A 14,149-nucleotide genomic window follows, 5' to 3' on the forward strand; every position below is an offset into this window, starting at 1 on the left:
CTAGAGCTATGTTCTCCTCCTCCTCCTTGGTCTTCATGCCACTCCCACTATTGTCATTGATCCTTTACAAGGTCCCTCCTTAATTCTTCTGGATGATCAGTTGCCCACATCTCCTCCCATGAACGTAGTCTTTCCCTGCCCAATATACTTTGGACAAAGACTTGCCATTCATTCGAGACTCCATTCAGGGTCGTCCTTACCATTGTGGTAGAATGAGGAGTAGACCCCACTGCAACAAGCTAGTCTCTAGTGTCATAAAGACGTTGAAGATAGGAGTTAACCCCTTCTCCCTTTTGCATCAATGTCCGCTGCAACTTTTGTTCTAAGTACAACTTTCGTTGTTCGAAAGAACCTTCATACAATGAAGACAAAGCTTCCCACATTTCTTGAATTGTATCTTTGCCCTACAAGTGTGAGACCACATGATCTCAAACTCCATCGAGAATGAACCTCTTCGCCTTCCCCTGCTCAACCTTATACTTCCTTTTTTGATAATTGTTAGCAAGAACAGCCACAACACTCTTGATGTAGGCTTCGAGATCATACTCCTCCAGTATAGCTAAGATTCTGGTCTTCCATATGACATAGTTGGAATCTCCTTCCAACATGTCCTAATCTCTAAGCCCATACGATGTCATCTCACCCAACTGTCGAACTGACTCCTCTAGTCACTGCTCAGCTGCCCAGCAAGTGAGAAACTCAAATTTTTGGCAAAAAGTTCTCTGAGGAGAAAATTCCCCTTCTATGTGTCTTCGCTCTTTTCCGATGGATTTCTGCCTTGACAGAAAAACTACGCCCTTCAAGCACTGCGCTGAGGCTTTGCATCACTCCCTCTGCCTCTGCAAACTCGTGAGCTGGAAATCGTACCTCTCTATCAACTCTCTTAGAGAGAGATTTCCTCGAAATCTCTGCTTCCTAGCAAGGATTGCGCAATCCCTTCAAGGTGATTCTTGCTGCCAAATGCAGCTATTGGCCTCACTACTCAGTGTTCGATCTACTCTTCCTATTTCAAAATAAATTCTCTGATACCATGTGAAAATTCCTAATCCTCAAGGAACCCCAACTGCAGCGAATCTGAATCTACTTCACCTACTTGATTTTAATATGCATTATCAAGTTATTCTCTGAATACTAAAGCAAATTACTTTTGCAGCCTACACTACTTAAAATTTGATTACATGAAACAGAAAACTGAGCAAAGGACAAGATACAAAGGACAATTATTTTTGGACAAAATAGTCCCCGAAAAACACAATGTGGGAAAATCAGTGCAGTAGCTCTGAGGGTTTATTATTATGCAAGAGAAAATTCTGACTACAAATCTAGGATGCTCAACTAGCAATCCTTTACAGAGAAAATATTGGACAAAAGACTGGTGAAATGATCTCACCCTGTCACTAGAGAAACAGTAACTAATCCTTCAGCTCTGAAGGCTCTGTGTCACCCTCTACGTGACCTCTGCGTCAAATTGTGTCACCCCTCCTGGGTATTATGCTGCCTCTCTGCTCTGGATCCTTTGCTGGTTGAGAAATCAACTTTCCTGCCTCCAGTCTCACACCCTGGCTTCTGGCAACTGAACTTTGAATTCCCTCAGCAGAAACTCGACTTCCCCTCACTGACTGCATTGCCTCTGCATCAACACTACGTAGGCTAACATTAGCCCTCCTCTAGACGTTTTTTATCCTCTCTTTGTGTTGTACTCTCCAGAAATTCCTTCTTCCAAATTCTTACTACCCCTCTGCTGCAAGATCTCCTCAATCGATTTTCCTCCTGAGAACTTCTCACCTCAAAAAATCGAGTTTCTCAATCTCTCTGTGTGTCTCTAAATGAACCCTAAGCCTCCTCCTTATATTTTTCTTATTGAGACTTCAACGATCGTGGTTAAGTCTCTGATAAACGACTAAGATTAAAACTTGACTTGATCTGCCTTCTAGATCATTCTCACCTATATTTTGATTAATACCCATTAATACTTTAATTTTCCTAAGTTTAGACTTAGGAACCCCATTAAAAATATTAATTATTTTAATAAAATACAAATCAGGTGGAATTTAGAATTCATGTGCCTTAGCCTCTCCACCAATTTTCAAGGCTAGAGCACTTCTGATGCTACCAAGAACTAACAGTATGTTGGCAATTAGGATCTAGATCATCAATCAAGGCACGTGATTGGCACTTGGCAACATCATAGTTAATTCAAGTACTTCTTAGGGCTTCCTTCATTAGTGGTTTGACTTCTTTGTGACTTGACATCTTCATTGTTGTTATCCTAGTAAAGCAACCACCAAGAGTCATGACATCGTCGTCTAGAACCAGGCATCTCAAGAATATTGACATCTCAGTCAATGCCATATTGACATCAATGACAACCTTGATTAACAAATTCATTCCACAAGCAGTCGCAAGTAGGAAAATTAGATCTTCCACTAGCCACTTGCACGAAAACATCCCACTGCTTTTGAAACCCATTCAAGGTTGTTGTCACAAGCTCTTCGCCATTGACCTCTCCAATGGCTATTAGTTGGTGTCTGATTGTCCTAATGTGGGCGATCTAAATAACAATGTTCTCTCCCTTATTTTGTTTGGTGCTTTTGAGCCTCTCTCTTAGGACCATTTTCCCATTCATATTTTTATCCTTAAAAAGCTTGTTGTTGGCATACCACATCTTCTTGGCAGTATTTTCTTTCTCCAAATTTGGAACAATGTGGTCCTTGACCCCATCTAGAATAATATGCTTGGCCTTGGCATCATCTTTCCGGTACTCATGCAACACGATAGGATCTATTGGTACAACAATAAGTGTCGTAGCAAACTCCTTCAGCCCAACCTCTTCTAAAATAAGAAGGCACCGGATTTTCCAAACACCAAAGTTAGATACACCATCCAACCTATCTTGATCCCTCAATCTTGCTGAAGCCATTACTGAATCCCTCGACGGAAAATTAAAATTATATATATATATATATATATATCTTCTACTAGATAACAAAAAATACTTGGAAAACCTCATAGACTCCCTCTGCATGTGATCTTGGCTTCTCTGAGAATGTTCGACTCTTCTAGAAAACAATATGGCCCTCATGTGTGATCTTTAGCGAGCAAACTGGTCTCACAGCCTAGCCTGTAGAAGTCTCGAACTTCTTAAAAAGACTCGATCTCACCTTCTCAGCCCTCCTAGAGCATTTCGGCCCTCAACATGGCCTCAATACCCAGCACATACAGTCTCGCTGAAAATATAGGCCTCTCTTGCAAAAAATAACACTGGTAAAATTCCTCCAAGTAAATTTGGAATAAACCTAAGAAATCCATCTGGGTATTAAGCCCTTGCCTTCTTCTTTCAAACCTCTATGCTTTAGATCTACTCTAATACCATGTGAAAATTCGATAAAAATATTACTTATTGCAATCAACTGGTAATTATCCAATGTATTTAATTCTAATCAAAATTATTACACTGCAAATACCAAATAAAAACAGGATTGCAATATTCACCAAAAATAAACTGCGGAAACTTTGAGAGAAAAACCAATCACAAAATGAACACACATATCTTCGAACAAAATGTCCCTAGAAAAACCCTAAAAGAAAAACTAGTGCTTCAAATCTGAGAGTTTTATTAATCTTTAGCAAATTCTTCAATTCATGAATATTACAATACTACTTGCCAAACACCCGCAAAGCTCTGGAAAAATATTTGTTCACCTTCACAAATCGACCTAACCACTGGAAGGCTCACAACCTCCCTCTGCATCCTGGCACAGCCTCACACTAGCAAATACGAGGTGTATAGCCTCACATGTGCCACTCCTAGACGCTCTGATGCTCACGTCCTAGACAAAATATGCCTCTTGGCTCTTCTGACAACTCATATGGCCCTCCAGGTAATCTAGTATGGCATATTCCTAGCAAATACAGCCTCCACAAGGAATCTCAACCTCTCAGAGAAAACACAGCCCTCCTAGAACCCTGACGACCACAATAACTTAACCTCCCTATCTGTAGAACTTTGGGAGAACTCTACATCTTAGAAACTAGAAAAATACTAATGAAAGAAAACCCCAAAAAATATTCACTACCAATGTGGAAAAAGTCAACCTCGAGAATAAATCAGCAAGGGTCCAAAAATTGAAAAAAGTCGTTAAAGTCTAGATCTTTTTAAAAATTCAGCAAAAATAAAAATAAAAATACAAAAATATTCATTTTTTTAGCGTCTAAAGTATCCACAACATCAAATAAATTCATTTCCACGTGAACATGAAAAGAAAGCTAATATATAATATGTATATGAAGTCTAATGCTACATCACATATCAAAATAGTGAATCAAGTCATGAATCTGGAGTCTTCAATCTTGAGTCCTAACTCAGTCTCAACTCTCAAGAGTCAAAATATCAACAAAAAATATAATAAATGTAAATCATGAGTCATCTACATGTCATAAAGTAATCAGTCACTAAGATCCTTTGCCCCTTTTACAAGAATAGGGAATGGCTTTGCCTTTTCCTCTAGAGGAAGAAGGCCTTGCCCTTGGGGTTACAAATGGACTTTGTCATCCTCTGAAGCAAAAAAAAGATGTGGCCTCCATCCTCTGTTCTTGCCCATCCTAGATGGTGTCACCTCCACCTCCTCATCCTTCTCTTCCTTTGCCTCCTGACTCTGCTCCTCCGCCTCCTCCTCTACCTCTGGCTCTCCCTCCCCTACAACTGCTACCTCCTCTGCCTCTAGTGCCTCTGGATCCACATCTAACCAATCAGGGATCAAGTCCATGACAAGCCTCTCAATCTCAACCCTCCATGCAGCAGTGGTATCAATTTTGTCCAATGAGATGGCTTCCACATCATGAAATTTCTTAAGTTGTCTCAACCACAATCAGAGATTGTGTAGACGTAGACCATGTCATCGAGGCGTTGGGATTCCAATTTGTATTAGTGTCATAAATTGTAAATTAGTACTTGGAAAATTTAAATGTTCAAAATAATAAACTAAATTCAAAATTGAATTTGAAAATTTTTTACCTGTTGCACTTTTTGTTGTGTATTTTGTCAAACACACTCCAATTGCACTCACACCCAAAGGAACTACATGTCGGATCTGTGCACTGCTAAAAATGCTCTACTCAAATCTGCTCCAAACAACTACTGAACAGCCACCCAAACAACACACAAATTCTACTCTAAAAATAGGTTTTCTCTCCGACCCCACTCTCTCGTAATCTATTGCTCCTCTCTCATGTGCAAGCTTCAGCCAATGAGCTTTGCACACTGTATAAATGAGAGAAATTTGGCCCTGGAGATTCCCTCAATCTCTGCCCTTCAAAATGCCAACAAACTATTGCTACAACCAAGGGATAGCTCTCTCCAAAAGCCCAAAAACTCTAACCCACAGTTGTTGCTACAAAAATTTAAAACGAACTCCTCCTTGCACCCCACATATCCGAGGAAACTTCTCATCCCCATACAACACTCTGTCTGGTGGTCGGCCTATGCCACCTCCTCTAATCAACCCCTAACAGAGTGTGTTAATCCTCTTACGACCCCATGTTTGGTTAGCCTGCCATGGAATCACACAGAATCTGCCTGCTCCCCTATCAATCCATCCTATCAATAGGGTTGTTTGGAACTCTAATGAAAATCTAAAAGTGTGTATGCGCTCAAGCACTAGATCCATCACAAAGTTGTTGCTATCACCGACCAAATCCCTAAAGTGATGGGGGAACCCAATAATAGTTTGGCCCTAGAGTACCACTAGTTACCCACGACCCTTGTTGAACTATGGTCAGGGAGACATCCTGACACCTAACCCACTCCACCGGGTACCAACTCAGAATCTCTCGCCACCCAACTCCAAGAGAGGAATCAAATGCACAAACTCTCATACACAGAACAAGCCCTCCATGTTGTGAATGTTTCACCCTATGAAGCCTCATGTCGCCTCAGCTCACCAGCCTGGTCAACACATACTCCCTTTCCAACGTGCAGAGGCAACCTACTAGTGCTACAAACCCCATCTATGTATGTCTGAAGAGGGTTGCTCCGACGCTCCAATGTGTACTCGAGTTATACCATTAAGGAATCCAATTGTGCCCCAACGCGAGCCAGTTTGGTCATTGACTCAGCACAAACTGCTCCCATGCCCCCCAACTCCTCTTTTTGCTTCAAAATGGCCTCTCGTACTGTTATGGCCTTCCTTCTCAATGCTAGAAGGTTGGCCTGGAATTGATGAAATTGTTGTGGGTGGCTATCATCTGTACACTTGGTCATAGCTCTAGATCCCTCTGTCTTTTGGCACCTTGGCAACGAAGGATATGTCTCTAGGCACCTCATAAATCTGTTGTGGGTGTCCAATGTCTGAAAACTCGATCATAGTGTTGGGTACCTCATCAACTGTTGACACCTCATCTCTGGGTGGCACCTCCTCAACAGACAACCCTCTGAGTGTATACTCTCCTCTCTCCACTAAGGTGTCAATCAAAGCTAGCAAGGGGACCCCCAACAAGGGTGGCTCTCGCATCTCACTAGGTATATCTACATGCTCCTCACACTCATGTCCTTTGCCTCATGCTCAACCTCCTCAGGGTCCTAATATCTAAAGCCAGGTCTCCACCAGCACAAGTGCCCCCTAGTCTCACCCTCTAACTGCCCATGCCTTGTCCACTCCTTTTAAAGAGGTCTAGTGCCATGATTCTGTCAACTTTCCCCACACGGTGTGAATGGTCGCACCCCCATGGCATGCGCACTTCTGGTGTCTATGCTGTAAGGATGAGAATGGATCTAGTTTGTCACCTTCCTCAACTTGGCCAACCCCTCATCGTTCTAGCGAATTCCACCCCAGAATTCCAACGTGCTAAATCTTCCTTGAGCCATGGGTTTGTCTATCATGTCACCCATCATTGTGCATACATGCCCAATGCCTTCATGATCTTGCTAGCTTCCCCACAGTTGGCCAAGATCATGCTATGACACCACTGTAATATTCTTAATTGGAATTTAACAACTAATATCAAGCAATGGACTAGGAACCATAAATAAACAAAAACTCATACACAACAATTAAAACACCAAAATGTCCAACGACACCATATGAGCCATTTTATTAATTTTATGATAAAAGAGTATATAAAATGAGCTGAAGTTTTGGAACCGGGGCTTGCTTTGCAAGATGAGAAAAACCCAAGAAATTGTCCAAAACCAAAGTGGTAGGAATGGTCCTGGAGTGAACTGCACCAATGTTGCGAAAATTGGCATAGCGATAAAATTGGCAAGGGTCTAGAAAACCAAAAAATCGAAAAAACCGGGAAAATATCGATAAAAAATCGACAAGCATCGGCAAACTTAAGATACCATAAAATATTTTAAAAAAATTGGCAACATCGGCTAGGCCAAAAAATCATGATTTTGAGATAAATTCGGGATGTTATCAAGATGTTCGCAACACTGATCTGTGCACTACTCAGAAATAATCTGTTGTTGGCTGTTGGCTGAAGTCCTAGTCTCAGGGTCGAATACTCCACGGAATACTCTGAAAATTTAGCTCTATACTCCACTCCCAAAACCCAGAAAAAACCCATAAATGGTTTGGGTTGAATCCAAATGATCATGAAGCCCTCCAAAATGGTGCAAATGGCTCTCTGATTGGCTATACGCCCTACTGGGTTTCTACCCTATATATCGCTTACAAAATTCTGAAAAATTAACCCTGGTATCTACACTGCAATCTCAACAAGACCCAGAAAGGGTTTGACCCGATTCCAGCTAACCCAGATGACCCAAAAAAGTGTGAATGGCTTTGCCAAGTAAACTCTGTGCACTGCTGAAAATGCTCTGCTCAAATCTGCTCCAAACAACTATTGAATAGCCACCCAAACTCCACACAAATTCTCCTCTAAAAATAGGCTCTCTCCAAACCCAATCTCTCCCTGAATCTGTTGCTCCTCTCTCCTGCGCAAGCTTCAGCCAATGAGCTTTGCGCATTGTACAAATGAAAGAAATTCGGCCCTGGAGATTCCCTCAATCTCTGCCCTTCAAAATACCAACAAACTCTTGTTACAACCAAGGGAAATCTCCCTCCAAAAGCTCGAAATCACCCACAGTTGTTGCTCTAAAAATTGTACCACGAACTCCTCCTGCACCTAGGAAATGCACAGAGTAGATCTTCCTGCAATAAGCTTAAGGGAAGCCCTGAATTAAACTCTCAAATTACCTCACTAGGGAGACACTCGAAATCCTTTGAAATGAGAGTGGAATTCCGCTTGGAATTCCTGGTGCTAGACAGCGCTCTAGCCCTTGTGCTAAACAGCTCCAAGAGAAGATGAAATATGAAGTGTAATTGCCAAAAGATAATCCACAAAATGAGTCCATCCTCCTTTTATAATTTCTGTGCATGCCTCTAGACTCCTTTTTTAATATTATTTTATTGGTGGGAACCATTTTTCAGTAAGTTACTTTTGCCGCCATTTAATAAAATAATAATTTGCCGCTATTCTCCAATAAAATAATACTAACCACCTTTGTCCAATAATATTTGCCCCTTTTTACTTAATATTACTTAGATTGGGAAAAATCCCTTAGTGACTCTCATACTCACAAAATTGGGGATATTACACTCGGGAACATGTTGGATGAGGTCATTTTGATTAAAGCTCAATTTGATCATATTTGATATTTCCTGTCAACATATCTACAGGGAAAGGAACACACTCTCCGATAGTTTATCCAAGGAGGCCTCACAACAGGACCATGGTATTTGGATGATAATCAAGCACAATGCCTGATCATTATCAATATTATCATAGACTATTTGACAACAGGCCATAGCTGGACGCAGCACAGAACTGATTCTCTCTTGCACTATATACATCAGCATTTTCGCATCTTATTTACTGTATATCTGTTGACCACTACTGGTCAATTACCCATAGCAGTACACCCCCTTTTCTTTGCAAAAAGGGTAGCGTTTGATCGACATGTCCGTGCCATTCTTCAGTCATCGATAGCTTGATCAATTTATGTTGTAAACCCAGTCTACATGTATAAATTGTAAATAATCTTAGCAGATATGAGTCATGTATGTAAATTGCCTAGGTGGACCTAATTTTCTAAGTGATAATCTACGTTCCGGAAGGTTTTTCGTCTCACCGATCCATGATCGGCAGAGTTTTCCTTCAGTCTAACCCCAAAGCCGGAATGGATTTTGTCACTAGAATCTTAGGAGAATCCTAGTGTGTTAATCTGCTAGATTATAGTTGTGTCGCAAAACTAGGTGGTTTATGAGGGCCTGTGTCAAATGGGTTCTCCCCCTTGAGATGTAAAGTTGTAAAAGTCATGATGTAAAGTGTCTTGAGGGTTAGAAAATGTTTTTAATCCCCTCATAAGTCCTAAGTCCTAGGTCCTAGGTGATTTTTCCAAAGGCTAAGTTCGAGGATCCATTTAAAAATAAATTAAAAAAATTGAAAAACTAAATAAATAAATAAAATAAAATAATAAATAATAAATAAAAATAATAAAATAAAGTAAAAACTTAAAAAATAATAAAATAATAATATTTTGAGTAAATAAATGCAAAATTTCAATTTTTTAATGCATTAAAAATTCAACGGATGAGATTAAGAGATATCTTGATCCTCATGGATCACTCGAACTAGCTGTTGGGAATTTTTCCTTTAAATGGGGTGTTAGGGGTCATTTGACAGGAGATTGGATCTGAGAGTTTGGTGCTAAAGAAAGCTCTCTTGTAGTCATTTTTGTGCAATAAAGAAGACTTTGGGGTTAAAAATCTTGCTGATGTTACTCTTCTAAAAATGCTGTAAGATTATTGTATTTTTTTTTCTGCATAATTTTATTTTCAGCCATTGATGATAGCTTAATGAAGATTGCTCTAGGCACAGGTATCTTATCTGATCTTTGAGGTTTGAATGATAGTTTAGATTCTGAAATATAGTGGCAGGTATCTCCATTTGATCGGGGTTTCACTATTGTTTTCTCCTTCTATGTTAATGGTTGATTTTAAGCTGTGCAGGGAATCCTTTTTTTCAGATTTACGGGCGTTAGGAGAAGTTCTCAGTTGAACCAGCCAACTCCCGGCTTGTGTTTTCTGAAAGAGCCCAGTCAGTTCTTGATCCCGGGCTTATCATTCGAAATATTTTTTATGCATGCAGGGTTTTCTGAAGCGTTGTACATTAAAATTAAATTCTGATAATATTATTGATGATAACTGACAAATCTGGCTGTTCTAGAGCTGTAAATTTTGCAATTTTGGACCAGTTTTGTAGGGTTTTACTTTTAATCTTTGCATATATCTTTCCGGATTTTGGTTTTCCACCTGCAGGTCTGAGATAAAATTCTGAAGGAAATTTGAGTTTTGCAAGGTTTACTATTCTGCTATCCAGAGGTTTCAGATATCATTTGTTTTTCAAAGCTGGGGTTCCATTATTTACAAGAAGAGAATTTTATTGTGCTCCCATCAAAGTTCAACTCAGCCTGATCTCAGTTCCGTCAAACCCCATCATCTCTTCATCGAACCTGCAAACTGCATTTGTCCTTGCAGTCTCACGCAAGTCCGTCCTCAGCGTCCTAAATGCCTGCACACATCAAGCAGCAGAGAGAGAGCAGGAAATCGATTTTCCTTGCAGTTGTGAATCATTCAACCGTCCAGAAATCTTTCACAAATTTTGGCTGTCTGCATGCATAAAATCATTGAAGCCTCCTCCGCCTGCAAATCTCCAGCAATCCAAGCGGGCCAAGGGTGCCACGAGCCTGGCGTAAGAGGGTTCTCGTGACTGTGCGTGCGGGCTTCAGGTGGCTCTCTCCCACGCTGTCGGCGTTCTGCTGCCTTCTACCCATTGAAACACCTGGAAACCTGCGTGTGGCTGCCGCTGGGGAAAATTTTGTGGACCTGCAAAAATCAGTCGAATAAATCTGCGTGGGATGCTTCAGGAGTGTGGCGGGAGTAAGTTTCTGGTTGATTGTGTGTTAAAATCATTCCGCGCGGAATCAGGTAAGACCCTTCCAGCTCGAAATACGATTCAAATACGTTTTGTAAGCTTTGGTTAATTTTTTTAGGGTGACGATTGGGTCTTAGCTTATGCGCTGGTTAATTTTTCGATCTGAACCATAGTCGATTTTCTTTGAGTAAATCTGATTTCATTTTCATTTAGCATTTCGTTCCATTCAGATTGGTTCTTGTTGTTTTAGTTTTAGTTTTACTATATATGATTAGCATAGTTTAGGTTTATTTATTTAATTTTAGATTTAAGTTTTATATTTTAGTTTAAGTTTTATTTTTTAAGAATCATAAAAATATATAAAAATTAAAAAATCATAAAAATCATTAAAAAATTATAAAATTATAAAAAAGGAATTTCTTTTCTTTTAAGTGTAGATTTTGATATTATTCAAATTTTTAGGTCTCATTTAGTTTTAATTTTTGTTTTATCTGAAAAACATAAAAATATTTTGGGAAATTTTTTGCCAATTTCAGTCTTGGCTCAGGAATTTTTTAGGTTTCATCTTTTATGCTAAGGCTAAAATTTTGATGTGGGAATTAATGTTTAACATGATTCAATGTTCATCTGAAGATTAATTGCATGAATGTGATCTCTGGTTAATATTTTACGTGATCTTTCGAAATTTCAGTTGCTGGAGTATCATTTAAGCATTTTCTCGCATTTGATAAAAATTAATTTGATGATAAATGGTTACTCTACATGGTTTATATTTCTGCAGCATCTGATAATCAATTGTTTAAACATTAAATCCATAAGGCACTGGTCTATTAATTTAATAAAATCAATTTAGTGTTGGTTTCCCTTCGTGTCTTCCAGCCCAACTGGTTCACAGTTGGTCATCCTTTTTCTATAGGGTCTTACCCCCTTAGCCGTGGGAGACAAGGTTAAACGGAGAGATCGGGGATCAGAGTGACAGCCCCCGGTCTGAGCGTTGTCGTGACAATCCGTGCGACAACAATATCTATATAGAAATGATAGCAGCTTGTGATTAGATGACAGTTATATTTTTGTAATTTTTGAACAATGATCTATATTTTTTAGACATTAATGATTATCAATATGAGTTAGTTTTGCTGAGTGATCTATGGTCACATTATTTGATATGTTTTTAAAAGCATCTACAGGATGTAATTTTCACTATTATCATAATCGAAATTACGATTTTTCCTTGGGGAAAAACATTTGATGAATTTTGATAAGAAACCTTGGTGTTTAATCCCATACAAGGTGTCACATATTGAACCTTCATAGCTCGCTTTATGTAGCAGATAATAAATCAAGTATGTGATTACAGAGCACCAGGCATTGTTGATTATAATGAAACGACTCCCAATTAGTAGAGTGTATCTCCAGTAGTTATGCTCTATCAAATGGACATTCAGGAAAAGTAACAATGTCACCTCACACAATACCCACTCATCCCCCCAGTCACTCATTTCAAAGATTGTGCAACGTAGCTATTTATCTACCCTTTTAGGGGGAAGGGGAGGGGTTGGCTAAATAAAAATATTTGAGCAAGCAAGAGACATCTGGCTATGTTATCGAAGGTTATTAGAAACTATAAACCATAGATTCACTATATTTGTGTGGTCGTATCTTCAATCAGAGCACTTATGCTTGGCAATAAAAACCAACAACAAAGGATAAAATAAACATCATCATTAAGGACAACCAGTTCTTAAAAAGTTCAAATTAGTATGGAATGTCTTCATACCCACTATCTCGAACACCCTTCAGCCAGTTGCGAATTTCATTTTCAGTTAAATCAATGCTTCCTGGCTTATTCAAATCCACCTGACCTCCATCCCCAGCCCCCATTCCCTTCAATTTGGTTGCAGCCTCGCCCAAAAGACTAGCTTGCTCGGCAGGAGTAATGACTAAAGCAGCCTGCACCTCTTCTGGCAAATTTTGATCTAGTGGCGGGGACCAAAGTGAATGTATACAGCGAAGCAACTGCAAGCACAACCAGTTGTAAAACTTCTCACATAAGAAAAACTCAAAGACAAATCAAAAATCAATGGCCAAGAAACCTTACCTGTAAGAGAGGAGGCAGCATCCACGATAAGCGAGAAGCCATAGGATGAGAAGAACGAACATCAATAGTTAATGCAGAACCATTTTGAGGGGTGGGGAGTGAAGCTTTTTTACTACCACTCCTTTTAAGGGCTCTCTCAAAAATAGTGACTGTGTGGAAAATATGCCACATTCGTTCATTCTCTGGTGTATTTGGACCTCTAGTTAAAAGATGCACCAAACCATTTCGACTTGATAAATATGTATCTCGCAATTCTTTTTGGATCCACTGTTCCTTTAAAGGTTCAAGTAACCAATTTAAAACACTTTGCTGTTGCTCACTCCTGCATGGAAAAATCAGCAATAATAGTAAAACAGCAGTTCTAATCCACTTGAACAAACCCTATAAAAAATAAATAGCAAGTATGAAGACATGATAAAAATAATTGATAGCTTATGTTTTAATGCAGAGTTAAGATAGGTAGCTACCCCGCAGCTGAAGCCATCACAAGAAATGCTTCCCCAAACAGATTCTGTTCACTGCGTAAAAGACGTCCTTCTCCCTGGAGCTTAGCCATGGTTTCAGAAATATCCTGTGACAATATTGCAGCATTCTCAGTAAAAGATACAATCCACTTCTACAAACTCACAGTACTTGGCTCAATGCCACTATTAGATCCAAAGAACACAAACTGAAGTTCACTAGTAATTTGCATAATCATTCTCCTCGTCTAGTATAACCAAAGAAGCAATTCAACCTAGAGAGCTCTTAGATCACGAAAAAGGAATTGATATTGTTCCTTTATATTGTTTATTTTATGTTTAATTATAAACCCTATACAGCATATACAAATTTATCAACATGATGCCAAGACTCAGTTGCACTACCTTTAAGTCAATACACCTCCTCCTGCAATACCATCTACTTCTTATATAGGATACAGATACAGATAGTGATGTAATGCTAACAATCACAGGAAATGGTGAATTTTATCTCAAAGATAAGCAACAGAATTATTAGATCTTAGCATGAACTAAGCCAGTTCTATATGAAAAACTTCAAAAAATTGTATTCATTTGGACTCCTAAAGACACCATTTGTTCCTTCACAGTTTTCCAATTTTTGGACCATTGA

The 14,149-nt window shown here is 39.3% G+C and overlaps 1 protein-coding gene across 2 annotated transcripts in view; it reads right to left on the bottom strand.

The window, feature by feature from the left end:
- LOC149246492 (protein HASTY 1-like) overlaps window positions 1-14,149 on the bottom strand; it is a 330,616-nt gene that overhangs the window by 99,949 nt on the left and 216,518 nt on the right. For both annotated transcript variants that reach the window (XM_089457942.1, XM_089457941.1), the window contains exons 16-18: window positions 13,504-13,607; window positions 13,037-13,358; window positions 12,716-12,954 (exon numbers count right to left, since the gene is read on the bottom strand). In XM_089457942.1, the coding sequence (XP_089314068.1) occupies window positions 12,716-12,954; window positions 13,037-13,358; window positions 13,504-13,607 (665 nt within the window). The remainder of the gene's footprint in view (window positions 1-12,715; window positions 12,955-13,036; window positions 13,359-13,503; window positions 13,608-14,149) is intronic.

Source organism: Pinus tabuliformis, chromosome 7 (assembly GCF_031772625.1).
Source record: "Pinus tabuliformis cultivar Carrire ecotype Pingquan chromosome 7, CPIR1, whole genome shotgun sequence".
NCBI lineage: Eukaryota > Viridiplantae > Streptophyta > Pinopsida > Pinales > Pinaceae > Pinus > Pinus tabuliformis.